This window comes from Castor canadensis, chromosome 17 (assembly GCF_047511655.1).
Source record: "Castor canadensis chromosome 17, mCasCan1.hap1v2, whole genome shotgun sequence".
NCBI classification, from domain to species: domain Eukaryota; kingdom Metazoa; phylum Chordata; class Mammalia; order Rodentia; family Castoridae; genus Castor; species Castor canadensis.
Window position 1 is genome coordinate 15,399,368 of NC_133402.1, and position 12,596 is coordinate 15,411,963.

Sequence of the window (12,596 nt, forward strand, 5' to 3'; positions counted from 1 at the left end):
CCTTGGGAGTGTCATTTGCTCTTGCTGACACTCAGTTTCCTCTCTTGTACAATGCCATGAAACTCACAGGGAGGGTGTGGGGAGTTAAACAATTGATGCGCAGAATGAGCAGTGGAAGCAATAAATGCACTCCCCATCCTCTTCCCCTCCCTCCTGCCATCCTTTCTTCTTTCCCTGCCTCACTGGGAATGGAACCCAGGGCCTTCTACATGCTAAGCAAGCTGAGACCCCTTGGTTCTCTCTTGACTCTGCTTCAATCACATTGACTCTTTGCCAGAGCATGACTATGTATTTGACAGCCATGCTCCTACCTCAGGGTTTTTGTACTTGCAGTTTCCTCTGCTAGGAAGCTCTTCAGCAGGTACACTCAAGGTGCATCTCCTTGGCTCCTTCACGTCTTTGCTCAAACATCTTCTTCCCAGTTGGCCTTTTCCTGACACTTTTTAAAAAATGATAATAGCTAGTCCTCTCTTAGACATTAATCACCTTCTAAATTCAATATCATTTCCTTTGCCTAGCAGGTAAGAGGCACCCAATGAATACATGTTGTATGAATAAATGAAAGGTTGCTACTGTCATCATCATGATCATCATTATGGTGACAGAGTTTGCAGCCTTTAGCTCTTTGCCATCTCAACACTTATCAAATTAAGGGTGGTAATGCTGAGATCAGACTGCTTGAAGAATGACTGATGAGTCCACCCACCTGAGAGTGGAGATTGTGTCTTTAAATTTGGCTGGAAATTCAGAGATGAGGAAGCTGTCTAGGGCTCTGTAGAGGACCTATGATCAAGCTTGGTGGGGAGGGAGAGGACATGCCCACAAGGCTGACCTGGCCAGGAAATAAGACAGAACTATAGGGGAACTGGATACGATGGGAAAAAATACCCAGTGTGAGGTTGGTAGTCACCCATTGCCCCTCTCACTAGGCAATTGGCACTTTGGTCCAATCCTCGGGCTAAGGAAGGTGCTCTGAAGACTAAATGAACCAAAGTTTTCACAGGTCCTGGCAATTGGGAACACCATCAAGTTTCCGGGCAATTGGGAACACCATCAAGTTTCATTTGGTTCTGGAAAAAAAAAAAGCCCCAAAATCAAATAACACTTTCACACACTTTGTACCCAGAATGTCAGAAATCAATTTGGACCCGTAGCACATGGAAGTACCACCACAATGTCTGTGCAGATAAAAATCACTGAATAAATACTAGGTGTTTACTTTCCACAGACTCAACAAATATTTACAGAACAGTGCGGCAGGCACTGTTAGTGCTGTGCAGAAGACTCAAAATCTCTATCTACCTGGAGCTCCTTCTCAGGCCTATGTGAGGAGGGGATAAACAAAGTGAAGAAAAAAATTCATGCAATGTTAGAAAGTGATGCTAAGGAGGAGAACTGAGCAGGAAATGGAGGGGAGGAGATGTCAGAGGGGAGAGGCTTAGGCTCAGGCCTAGATGGCTGCTGGGATACCAGGCAAGACCTGCAGAAGGAAGGTTGAGGATCATGTGGAAGGAACAGTTTTTGCCAGCCGCAGGCAGGAAGCAGTGCCAGCATGCAGAGGGACTTCAGAGACCACTGTTGATATGTGGGAGCATGACAAGCAGGTTAAAACTTCAGAAGCTTGAAGTTGCTCATGGTAATAGTGACACTTATAGACACTGGCAAATGCTCCATGTCAGGCCATCTGCGGCTACTGTTCTTAGAGCCACAGCTTCCCAGCAGCCCACTGTGAGCCAGGACCTCAGAGAACAAACAAGGAGACCAGTGTGGCTGGAGCAGAATAGAGGCAGGCTAGAAAATAGGCCATGGGACTCCTCAGACCCCATGTAATTTATTCTCGGCACATCTTATACTAAACTTATCTCACCCTAATGTTATCCTTTGCTGTTGTAAATTTTAAGACAAGAAGCCTTGGGGTGGTTGTACCTCCCTTATTGCTCAGATAAAAACCTGATTCTTGATCACACACTAGCCTGACCCACCCCAAATCCTTTCCACTCTTCGATTATTGGTGACCAAAAATCGCCAGGTTTTTCCCATCCCACCAGTTGGCACGATTTAAAAAAATGCCTTGAAACAAAGAGAGCACTCTCTCTGCTTCTGGCTTTCACCTAGCCTACCATGGCCTCTTGTAACTCCTTTCCCTAACTTTTAATAACTTTTATTTTATACATCTACATATCCTGCCTGGATGCATCCATGTTGGAAATAAGAATCTGAATTTTCTGTTTACCAGCAATTACAATAGAATGAACTCAATGAGAGGAGAAAGGATGGCAGGGAAGGAAATGGGGACTTGCAGGCTCTTTTCAGGACTATGGCTTTGACTCTGAGAGAAATGGGGAGCTGTAGGAAGCTTTTTATTTCTCTTTTAACAGCTTTATTTAGACAATATATAATTATTATTATTTATTATTATTTTTAGTAAATTTATGTTGTGGTGCTACCATGACTACCATCTAAATGTAGAATGGTTTCATCACCTCAAAGACATCCTTGTGATCTTGGCAGTCACTCCTTGGCTCATGTACCTCCCTCGTCCCAGCCAACCATTCTTTCTCATTCTCTTTTCTAGATACTGGAGGCTTGTGAGCAGAATACGGACAACGTTGAACTCAGTGTTATTGTCACTCTTGTATCCTTCCTATTAAAACAGAATAAAGCTCCCTTTTTTTTTTTGGATTATTAGGTGACCTACATTCCCAGGGGATGTGTCCACCACTTGGGGGTGGGGACAGCAGGCACAAGAACTGGGGTTTAGTCTTACAGGTTCTGTTGGTCATAGAAAAACTTGGCAGGGAGCCACTCTCCCTGACTCAGGGCTCCTGGGCCAGCTGAATGGTGAAGCTGGCTTCTGGCTCTGCCCCTGTCTTGGCAATGGCTAGAGCAAAAGTCCCCTGCAGAAGGCTGAGTCAACAACTCGCTTTCCCCAGCGTCCTGAGGAAACAGAATTATAGGCCTTCAGGTCTACCCTTCCACTGAAGCACAGGACAGATGCCTTTTGCATTTCCTGGGTTCAAGAGCAAGGTAACTAGGCAAGAACTCCTTCGGGGACAGGTGTCAGTGCCCTGAGGTCTTTGATGATTGAGCCTGTGGGGAATGGCCTTGAAAATCTAAGGGAAAGAGGCCTTGGATTCTTGTTATCAGCTGTCAAGAATTTCAAGTCTGGAAGGCCAAGGAAAAGGCTTGAGGCAGAGTTTAGGGGAGATGAGGAGTAGGGAGAGGGACTAGGGGAGGGAGACCACAGAAGAGGGTGGGATCTAGACTTTCCTGGGAGGTGAGACTCGGAAGTCACTTTCTCCCTCTGAAGACTTCCTGTCTTTAATTGTAAGAGAGAGAAAATACAACATCTATATCTCATATGGCTTTAATAAAATAATGTTTATATGACATTTTCAACATGCCAGGTACACAGTAAGCCTTCAACAGACAGGAGTTTATGATGGGTGTTTCTTTTTGTGACATGTTACTGATGCATTATTGTTGTTGGTTGGTTATTGGTACCAAATTCTGTTGTTATTACCAAGAGGAACTTGGCAGAGGGAATGGGTACTGGGGACAGCCTCTAGTCCATTGCTTCTCAAACTTTCATGTGTACAAGGTATATCTAGGGATCTTGCTAAATTGCAGTCTCGTTCCACAGGTGGGGGTTGGGGGCTGAGGTTCTGTACTCGTCACAAGTTCCCAGGTGCTGCTGCTGGTTCAGAGATCACACTTTAAGCAGCAAGACACCAAAACAGCATTGTGCAGTATACCGCCACTACCCAGCTGTGGCTTCTGAGCACTCAAAACATGGTCTGTCTGAATTGAGGCATGCTTATAAGTGTAAAATGCACACTGGATTTGAGAGACTTAGTACAAAAAATGCAAAATACCTTTAATCCATCTTTTCAGATGGATTCCCTGTTGAGACAATATTGTTCATACACATAAGATGTATGATTATGGCTTCTTTTTAGTTTTCTTCATGAACGTTAGAAGTCATTGTAGCTCATATTTTATTTATACAGGACAGTGCTGCAGCCTGAGAAGTTTCTTTGGCTTTGTCAGTCCAGTTCAGGATTGACCAAAAGATGGTAGAGGCAACAGATAATAGAGGGCATTTTGAAAGTTGCCAATGGAATGAAAGGATAAATTTTTCAGGAAATGGATATGTCAACGACCCTGATCTCATCCTTATACATCGAAATGTCACAGATAAGCCATAAATATATACAATTTCCATGTGCTAATTAAAAATTTAAATGTGTTTTTCAAAGTTTTTTTTAATGCAGCAACAAAAATAAATGATATTAGAAGGCTTCCTTTTGGAGGACTAAATTTTGAGAAGTGGGCTCTGAGTTAACGATCTCAGATCCACATGTTATCAGTGGGTGCAGTCTCTGATCAGAAAATTTCCAAATTCTTTGTGTCCCATGTGGAAGCATCCAGGCAGGACATATGGGTGTAGTAAGAGAGGTAATGGTGTTTATTAAAAGTTAGGGAAGAAGGTTACAAAAATCCTTGTTGAGGTCAGGTGGAAGCTGGAAGCAGAGAGAGCTTCTTTCCCTTTCCAGGAAGCCTATGCTAACCGATGAGAAGAGAAGAACCTGGTAAATCCTAACCACCAATAATCAATGAGTGGGAGGGGCATGGGTGGACCCTGGGCTAGGGGTGGGGGGACGTTGTCCCCTGGCCAGGGTGTGAATAACCCACATCTACACACATTTGCTATTGAAAAGAAGACTCAGAAAGAGAAGAATGTTCAACCCGAAATACAATATTAAGTTGTATATGTTCTAAGAGTCCAGAACTTTCCCTAAGTCTAGCTTTCCTCACATGAAGCTGTGAGGGATGGACCTCAGGGTCAGAGAGGAAGTGACCAATGTCACAGCAGTGTGTTATACAGGTCAATAGGAGCTATGGTCACCTTCAGAGCTGACCACAGGCATCTCTCCAAAGCCCAGAATTGAGGACAATAGCCTCTCTCTCTGTTTGTTGACAGGTAGCTGTTGACCAACGACATGAGGCTGTGGTTGAGAGGCCTGGTCCTCCAGGCACTGAGGAACTTCAGGGGAGTCTGTGGGGTTCATGGGCCGCCACCACCTGTACCTGCCCCTCAGATTATGGCCACCTGGGAAGCCATCAACCTGGGGAAGAAGCCGGTGCCTGAGTACTTCAACTTTGCCCATGATGTGCTAGATGTGTGGAGTCAACTGGAAAAGGTCAAGTCCACTCTTACTTAGGGTCCATCTTGGGCACCTGAGGCTGCCCTCAGCTGCCACAGTGGGACTTAAGACTATAGGACAAGTTGACTTAAGCATTTTGACCTGGGAACTTTGCATGTGAGCCCCTAAGCCTTAGGGAAAAAACTGGGATCCAGTGTTATAAGCCATAAACTCCTTGCACAGTTCTTGAGGTGACTCCCATTCATGAGCCCAAATTGCACTACGTCTCCTCTGATTCCCTTCCAACACATCTGATCAAGTGGAGGAGGAAGTTTTGTTTTGCTGCTATTCTGTAATGTTTCTCTCACTCTCATGCAAGTCCCTTCTAAATAAGGAGAGGACAGAGCCCAGCTCAGCAATTTTCAAAGATCAGAGTGAAGAGGTGCATAGAACTGAATAGGACAAACCTGATTTTCTGTGTGTTTCTGCATGTTTCCGTACTTTCTTTTCTACATGTACCTATTGTGTATGTCTCTCTGTATTGTATTTGTTATATGATGTTAATAATCACTGATAATAAAGGAATATGAAGTTTTATTTCAGATAAATTTGCTTATGTTAATTTTAAGGTAAATTTGTCTAAAGGAAAAATAAGAATGATACCAGGGCTAGTAGGTACAGTGATATTGTACTGGTGGTGAATACAGTAAGACAGATGAAGGTCAAGTGAGGATGAATGAGACTCAAAAGCATCCTTTGCAATCACATAGACATGGTTTGTGCATGTATTTGAGAGTGAACTTGAACAAGTGCCTTAAGCTTTCTGGATCTCAGTTTTCTCATCTGTAAAATGGGAGTCATGGCATAGCATATGCAATTCAGAGTTCTGGTGAGACTTACATAAGAAGTGTAAGGAATGGAGCCAGGATACTACATTCTGTACTGTCTACAAAGTCTCAGCTCTTTTTTGTCATACTGGGGGCACACTTTGTGTGTGTGTATGTGTGTTTATGTGTGTGTGTGTGCAGGGCTGGGGAGGGGACCTAGGTCTTTGTACGTGTTATACAAGTGATGTATAACTGAGCTATATCCTCAGCCCTTGGTTTTTTGTTTTGTTTTGTTGAGACAGATTCTCCCTACATAGCCCAGACCAGATGCAAACTCCTGATTCTCCTGCCTCAGCCTCCTGAGTGCTGGAATCACAGGCATATCCACCAAGCCTGGCCTAGGGTCATGCTCAGAGGACTCTCTTAATGGTAAAAACAAACAAGTGGGAGTAATTTAGCAGAAATGGTGAAATAAAGACATTTCAAAATTCTCTTCCTTATATAAGCAACAATGACAGCAATGACCCCAGAAAGGCTGTGGGAATCAACTTCTCTTCAGTACTCTGGAAACTTGTCAGAGAGTACAGTAACCCAGGGAGAGTGTGTTATTAAAGGAATGGCTGAATCTCAGTAAGAACAGAAGCTTGGTGCCATGTTAACTTCTTATTTCCCACCCCACTTCCCAGATACATGGTAGTCCTAGAAAACAACTCAGTTCCAGTGAAGCCTGTCAGCCACAGAGGGAGCAGAATGGAACTGAAACTTTTCAAAGTTTTATTTTCAAAGAATTAACATGGTTTGACATGTCTGGTCATTCTTTGGAGGACCCCGTTTGCAAGGCTAGCTGTATTTGACCTGATTCAGAGCTTAATCAGTAAGAAAAGTCATTTCTCTGGGGGTCATTTGTCAAAAGTCATTATAAGCCAATGTTTTAACCTGTGGTTGTGTGTGGTGATGGTGGTTTGGACAAACAAAAGACTAACCAAAAAGCTCCAAAAGAAATGCTAGGGAATGACATATCTCCAGGAGCTTTGAACGTCTCCAACACCTTGCTACATGCATGAGTGGGACTGTGTGGGTTCCAAGCAAGACCTCAGAAAACCCTATGCCCTCATCTCTGATTGATCTAGAGCTTTTGAGCAAGCAAGAAGTTAAGACCGAGACAGAGCTGCTAATTTGTACAGTTTCTTTTGAAGGGAATGGAAATATTTTGAAATTAGTGGTAATGATTGCACAACCTGTGGAATACACTACAATCCAATGAACTGTGAACTTTAAAGTAGTCATTTTTTATTGTTGTGCTTGGGATACATTGTAGCATTTACAAAATTTCTTATAATATGTTAAATATATCTTACTTGAATTCACCTGCTCCATCATTCTCCTTTATCCCCAATTTAAAAAATATTTTAAAAAAAAGAAGGGGTGAAAGAGGCTGAATATATTCATATTATGAGTACATATATTATGTTCTCATGTATGAAAATGGAAAAATGAGACCTGTTGAAATTACTCCAGGAATTGGGGGAGATGGGGATAAAGGAGAATGATGGAGGTGGTGAATTCAACTATGATATATTCTAAGAACTTTTGTAAATGTCACAGTGTACCCCCAGTACAACAATGGTATAATAAAATTAAAATAAAAAAGAAAATTGAAAGTTAAAATAAATGAAGTGGTCATTTTATGGGGTATGAATAATATTTCTTCTTTACAAAAGGGAGGATGGAGGACAGTGTAAATTGTGTGGTACCATTTGCATTAAAAATGTGGCATCTAAAAATATACATATGTTTGCCTAAAGAAACACTGGAAGGATATGCAAGAAACTAATAAAAGTGGTTATTCACTTAGGCAGGTCAAGTTCAGCAGGAGAGATAGACACAAGGAATTGTGCAAGCCTCCTCAGCGTGGGTCTTTCTATATCACCCTGATTTTTGAACTCTATGAACATATAAGCATATTAACTATAATAAAAGATAAATTTTTAAAAAACAAGCAAACAAAAATCTTCAACAAATGGCTTCTATGTCTTTTCTGCCTATACCTCTGTCTAGGATGGGCACCGGCCCCTGAATCCTGCATTCTGGTGGGTGGATGGCACAGGAGCAGAGGTCAAATGGAGCTTTGAGGAGCTGGGGGAACAGTCCAGGAAGGCTGCCAATGTTCTGGGGGGTGCGTGTGGCCTGCAACCTGGGGACAGAATGATGTTGGTGCTCCCAAGACTCCCAGAATGGTGGCTGATCAGCGTGGCTTGCATGAGGACAGGTCAGTGAGCAGTGCTGGGGCTCCCGGTGGGGGGGGTTGTGACACTACTTGCCAGCTTTACAGAGTCCATAAGGTTTGGGAGATGAAGCAAAATGAACCCCATGCAGAGTTTTGTTTACTGTCCTTTTGCCCTATGACCACAGCTTTGGTTGTACCCAGGGGCCAGATACAAGCAGACCCACTTACTGAGGTCAAAGTGTGAGGAGCCCTTACACTTTTCCTTGGCACTTGCTATGTGCCAGGCACTGTGCTAAGCAATTTGCATGATTGAAACAATCATCTCATGTGTGATTTATTTATTTATTTGCCACCTAACTTTCCCCTCTTCCTTCTATCACACAGATTCATCTATTTCTTTGATGTCTAAATAAAATAACTCAAAACCATGTTCCACGTCACCATACCAAGTGTAGCTTCTGCTCCAATATTTTGAAAGATATCCATCCAACCTATGTCTTTACAGTCCTGTAGACACATGTTCTCATGTGTACTTGTCACCTCTCAGACTAAGGTATCTGAATTTTTTCTCTTGCTGACAGTGCTGGCTATCCACCATCTATTTGAGCCTCAAACTTGAATACAGACCCCAAAGCACAACACTCAAAACTCTGGGTGGAATGGACTTCTTCTGGAAGTAGCTAAAACAGAGAGATGGAATGAAGAAGTGTGCTATTCACCTCAAAGTGTTCATTCTAGGGTTCAAATCCTGCAAATTTGGAAGATAGAACAAAATGCAATAAGGACTTTGACTTGGGTCTCATGCTACTTGGGATTGGTCTCTTCCTCTGTCTTCTGTCCTTTTGAACTGGATGTGGCAGGATGACCTGTTTATTTAGGACATGTTTATTTTCATATGTGAAATAAGAGTCTTGGTCTCAATGGAATACTTATAACCTGCACTCTGAGAGAGTTTTCATGTGTCTAATTAAAATTTATCCTTGAGTTCTGCCTCCTCATTGCTGCTCCCCTTAGAGAGGAGATAAAGTCAGCTACTTCTAGAATGGCTTTGGTTGTAGCAGTGTGGGAATACAGGACCTCCCATCTTCCATATGTTCCTTGGACCAGCAAGCAATTCACACCTAGCACAAGGATTCATTGGCATTTTTTTGAAATGCATGGACAAACCGTGGAACTAGTAAATCTAGGGCATTACAATATAACCAAGATCATAGAGTCATATGGTTACCACTGCTTGGCACAATTCCAGTTTTACATTTTAGCTATGTGCTCTTGGGCAAGGAATTTAATTTATTTAAGACATAAAGGTGTAAATGTTAGGCTTTCTTAAAATCTACAAAGTGGGCATTACAACAGTATTCACTTCTCAGGATTGTGAGAATTAGATAAAATAAGGTATGTAAAATATTTAGTACATGTAAATGCTTCCTACATATTTTCTGGATTTCATTATTATTGTTATTGTTATCTCTTCCAGCTCAGGCATTCTAGTCCTCTCCAGCCACTTCCTGCTCCCTTCTCTGGCCTCTGCTCAGGGGTCTTCCTCAACTCCTAAGTCAACATCCCCTCTCTGTTTGATCCCAGGTGTTGTCATGATTCCGGGTGTCACCCAGCTGACAGAGAAGGACCTCAAGTACCGACTACAGATATCCAGGGCCAAGTCCATCATCACCACCAACTCCCTAGCTCCACATGTGGATGCCATTAGTGCAGACTGCCCCTCACTCCAAACCAAGCTGCTGGTGTCAGACAGTAGTCGTCCAGGCTGGATGAACTTCAAGGAACTCCTGCGGTGAGTTGGTGCTCTCCAGGAGAATAACAATGAAATGAAGTCACGACATTTCCCCTTCCAGCAACAAGAGGTGAAATGCATTGCTGCCTGCTTACAAGGAGATTAAATCAGAGAGCAACACTCCCTTTGGAAGCCAGATGGACTTGAGACATAATCCATGTGACCACCTTCATGTTCACGGTCACTCACTCAGGCAGCATGCACCCCAGTTGCCTCTATAAATGGGGATATTGTTATTAGAGCTATAAACCAGAGTATATGAGATAACCTATATGACATATTTAGTATCTAGAAGGTGGTCAATACCTTCCAAGTATTGAGTCCTTAGTGTACACTAGGCACTGTGCTAGGTAAGCACTCACCTATATTCATTCACGCAGGAAGGATTTAATGAACATCTATTTTGTCACAAGCACTGTGTCTGGTGCTCAGAACACAAATGAGTAAGGCATTCTCTCTCTTATTTTATTTTTCTTTATTGATATATTTTTTGGTGCTGGGGATCAAACCCAGAGTCTTGTGTGTGCTAGGCAAACAGAGTACTACCGAGCTATACCCGCAACCTGATATCATCTTATTTAATTCTTGAGAAGAACTCTATGAATTGCAATTTAACACAATTTTACAGATGAGGAAACAGGCTTAACAAAATGAAGGGACTTGTCCAAGATGACAAAGAAGAGCTGTTAAATTAGGGTTAGGATAAAGCCAAAACCACATTTGCCTTGGAACAAGAACCTGCTGGAAATCTGTTTGGGATTTGAGACTGTCCTTACCTAAAAGGGACCCCTCAGAGGCTTGCATTATTGAGTCACAAATGTCCATCCCATAGAGCATACTCCCCAAGTACTAAATCTGACCTACTTTACATTAGCAAGGACCCTGGGAATCTGTACTTTAAATCAGCCCATGTAATTGTGAAGAGCTGCTAGGTTGGTCAATTTTAGTTGCCGTTAGAATTGTCTGAGGAGATTTAAAAAAGAAAATCAAGATTATGATTTTATGTTGTCCAAGGTTAGTTTTAAAAACTAACTTGGGGATGTTAAAGTGCAGCCAGGGTTGAGAACCATCAGATTCTCCAAATCACAAAATCTGAGAATTACCTACTCTTAAACCCCTAACTTTAGGGAAATCTTTAGAAAATAGCTCTAAATTATTAGGAATTAAACTGGGGATGAGGCTGTGACTAAGTGTGTGGAATTATGCACACGGACATGTGTGTGTTCCACCAGAAAATGCTAACATCCTAGAAAGAGAAGTGAGTCATTTAAACATTTCTAGCCTCAGTTTTCTTGTCTGAAAAGGGTTGTAATGGTAGTATTAACCCCGTGAGGGGGCTGTAGACCATGCATGCTGGAACCCTCAATACAGCATCTCACACCCAGTAATTATTGACACAGTAGCCATGCTGTTGTTGCAAATATTATTGGTACTATTTGCTACTTTTTCCTATTAGGAGTACCAGCTTATATTTTTGCATTTTGCAGAGAAGCATCTACAGGGCACAACTGTGTGAGGACCAAGAGTCGAGATACACTGGCCATCTATTTCACCAGTGGGACGACGGGGAACCCCAAGATGGTTGAGCACTCCCAGAGCAGCTACGGACTGGGTTTTGTGGCCAGTGGAAGGTACTGGTGACAGGTTGTCTAGAAGGTCCAAGACTTGAGTAAGTGAGCAGAAGGAGGTGAATGAAGAGAAAGTGGCAGGAACTAAGGTCAGAGGGCAAATCAGAAAGGATCTTGAAGTTTTAGGCTTTACTTTGAGTAAGATGAAAAGCTTCTGGAAGAATGCTTACCTAGTATGTGCAAGACCTTGGGTTCTAGCACCACAAAAGAAAATAAAAGGATGAAAAACAACTGGAGAATTTTTTAGCTTGTGGCAAAATTGTATTTTAGCTAATACATAAAAATTGTACCTCTTTATAGAGTTCCATGTGATGTTTAATACAGTTGTACATTGTATAATGTTTAAATCAGGGAAAACACTGATATCCTCAAATATTTATTTATTATGAAAACATTCAAAATAAACCACTGTAAGTATGTAATTCACTATTGTTAAATGACTGTTTACATTGTTCTGCAACCATCAACATCTATCCTTAGACCTTTAAAAAAATCTGCCCAGATAGAAACTCTGTATCCATTACACAACTCTCCATCACCCTTTGCCCTAGCTACTGGAAACTTCTATTCTACTTTTCAATTCTATGAATTTGACTACTCTATGTACCTCATGTAAGTGGTTTTACATAGTGTATTTATCCTTTGCAATTGTACCTTCAGTGGTATATTTGTCCTTTGGTTTTATTTATTATTTTCCTTTGGCAGTACTGGGGTTTGAACTCAGGGCCTCACAATTGCTAGGCAGGTGCTCTACTGCTTGAGCCACTCTGCCAGCCTTTGTTTTTATAACTTGGCTTCTTTTACTGAGCATAATGTCTTGAGAGATGAGCTCTCAAGACATTTCATCGCATGTGTCAAATTTTTCTTACTTTTTAAGGCTGAAAAATATTTCTTACACCCACACACACATACCACATTTTAAAAAATGCATCAGTCTGTTGGTAGACACTTGGGTTTTTCCATAATGTTGCTGTG

At 42.0% G+C, this 12,596-nt stretch overlaps 1 protein-coding gene across 7 annotated transcripts in view; it reads left to right on the forward strand.

The window, feature by feature from the left end:
* Window positions 1–2,811: 2,811 nt before the first annotated feature.
* Acsm5 (acyl-CoA synthetase medium chain family member 5) overlaps window positions 2,812–12,596 on the forward strand; it is a 30,055-nt gene continuing 20,270 nt past the window's right edge. For 3 of the 7 annotated variants that reach the window (XM_074059982.1, XM_074059984.1, XM_020180048.2), the window contains exons 1-5: window positions 2,812–3,027; window positions 4,985–5,204; window positions 8,033–8,243; window positions 9,786–9,993; window positions 11,481–11,624. In XM_074059982.1, coding sequence (XP_073916083.1) covers window positions 5,004–5,204; window positions 8,033–8,243; window positions 9,786–9,993; window positions 11,481–11,624 — 764 coding nt within the window. In that variant the 5' untranslated portion in view covers window positions 2,812–3,027; window positions 4,985–5,003. The other 4 variants (XM_020180047.2, XM_020180049.2, XM_074059985.1 and 1 more) reach the window with 3 other exon arrangements.